Source organism: Terrapene carolina, unplaced genomic scaffold (genome assembly GCF_002925995.2).
Source record: "Terrapene carolina triunguis isolate 2854851 unplaced genomic scaffold, T_m_triunguis-2.0 Scaffold33650, whole genome shotgun sequence".
NCBI classification, from domain to species: domain Eukaryota; kingdom Metazoa; phylum Chordata; order Testudines; family Emydidae; genus Terrapene; species Terrapene triunguis.
This window is the reverse complement of record NW_020698001.1, coordinates 1-851: the sequence shown is the minus strand read 5'-3', so window position 1 is coordinate 851 and position 851 is coordinate 1. Positions and strand designations below refer to the sequence as shown.

At 65.1% G+C, this 851-nt stretch overlaps 1 protein-coding gene across 1 annotated transcript in view; it reads left to right on the top strand.

Moving 5' to 3' along the window:
* The window catches only part of LOC112118823 (tetratricopeptide repeat protein 39A-like), a 5,006-nt gene extending 4,331 nt beyond the window's left edge, over positions 1 to 675 (top strand). Inside the window, exons 11-12 of the mRNA XM_026663439.1 lie at positions 61 to 222; positions 580 to 675. Of these exons, the coding sequence (XP_026519224.1) occupies positions 61 to 222; positions 580 to 675 (258 nt within the window). The remainder of the gene's footprint in view (positions 1 to 60; positions 223 to 579) is intronic.
* Positions 676 to 851: the final 176 nt, after the last annotated feature.

Sequence of the window (851 nt, the reverse complement as noted above, 5' to 3'; positions counted from 1 at the left end):
GCGCCCCCTAGAGGGGAAAGGCCCCATGTCCCATTCATGACACGCTCGGCCTCGGCACAGGCTATCTGCAGGTTCGAGGCGGGCTGCTCGGCCCAGCAGGCCTGGAAGCAGTTCCACCACATGTGCTACTGGGAGCTGATGTGGTGCTATGCCTACAAGGGCATGTGGAAGATGGCCTATTTCTACGCCGATCTGCTGAGCAAGGAGAACCGCTGGTCCAAGGTGAGGGGTTGGGGCCGTGCCCTCTCCAGGGACTACAGGGCTTAGTGGGGAGGGTCTGTCAGTGCTCCGCACAGCGCCCCCTAGTGCCGCCCTGGGGCATAGGGGCCAGCACTGACTGCGGGGGAGAGCGCCCCCTGCTGAGTCCCCACCCCCCCTCCCGCTCGCGGCAGCAGTGGGAGGTTTTCTATAGGGTCTCCCATATGTGTCCAGAGTTGGACATCTAACAAGGCCGGATGGCCTGGCTGTCTGCTCTGTGGCTGCTAGTTCTGGGCCCGTCCCCGTCCCTTTGGGGGGCTGAGCCCCCTGCCCCCAGGCGTGCGGGTGGGGCTAATGGGTCAGGCCGGTGTCTCTCTGCAGGCCATGTATGTGTATATGAAAGCCGCCTTCCTCAGCATGCTGCCCCCCGAGGAGCCCCGGCCCTTCGGGGAGAGCGAGGTGGAGCTGTTCAGGTAGGGGCCGTGGGCGGTGCTGGTACGGGGGGAGGGTTTGGTGCCAGACAAGGGGGGTGGGGCAGGAGGGACACCTGGAGATCTGGGTTCAGGCCTTGCAGCACAAGGAACATGAGTTTCTTTTTGGGGGTGGGTGGGCTGTGGGTCGGGAGTGAGGGGCACCGGCAGGGGTGGGGGGAG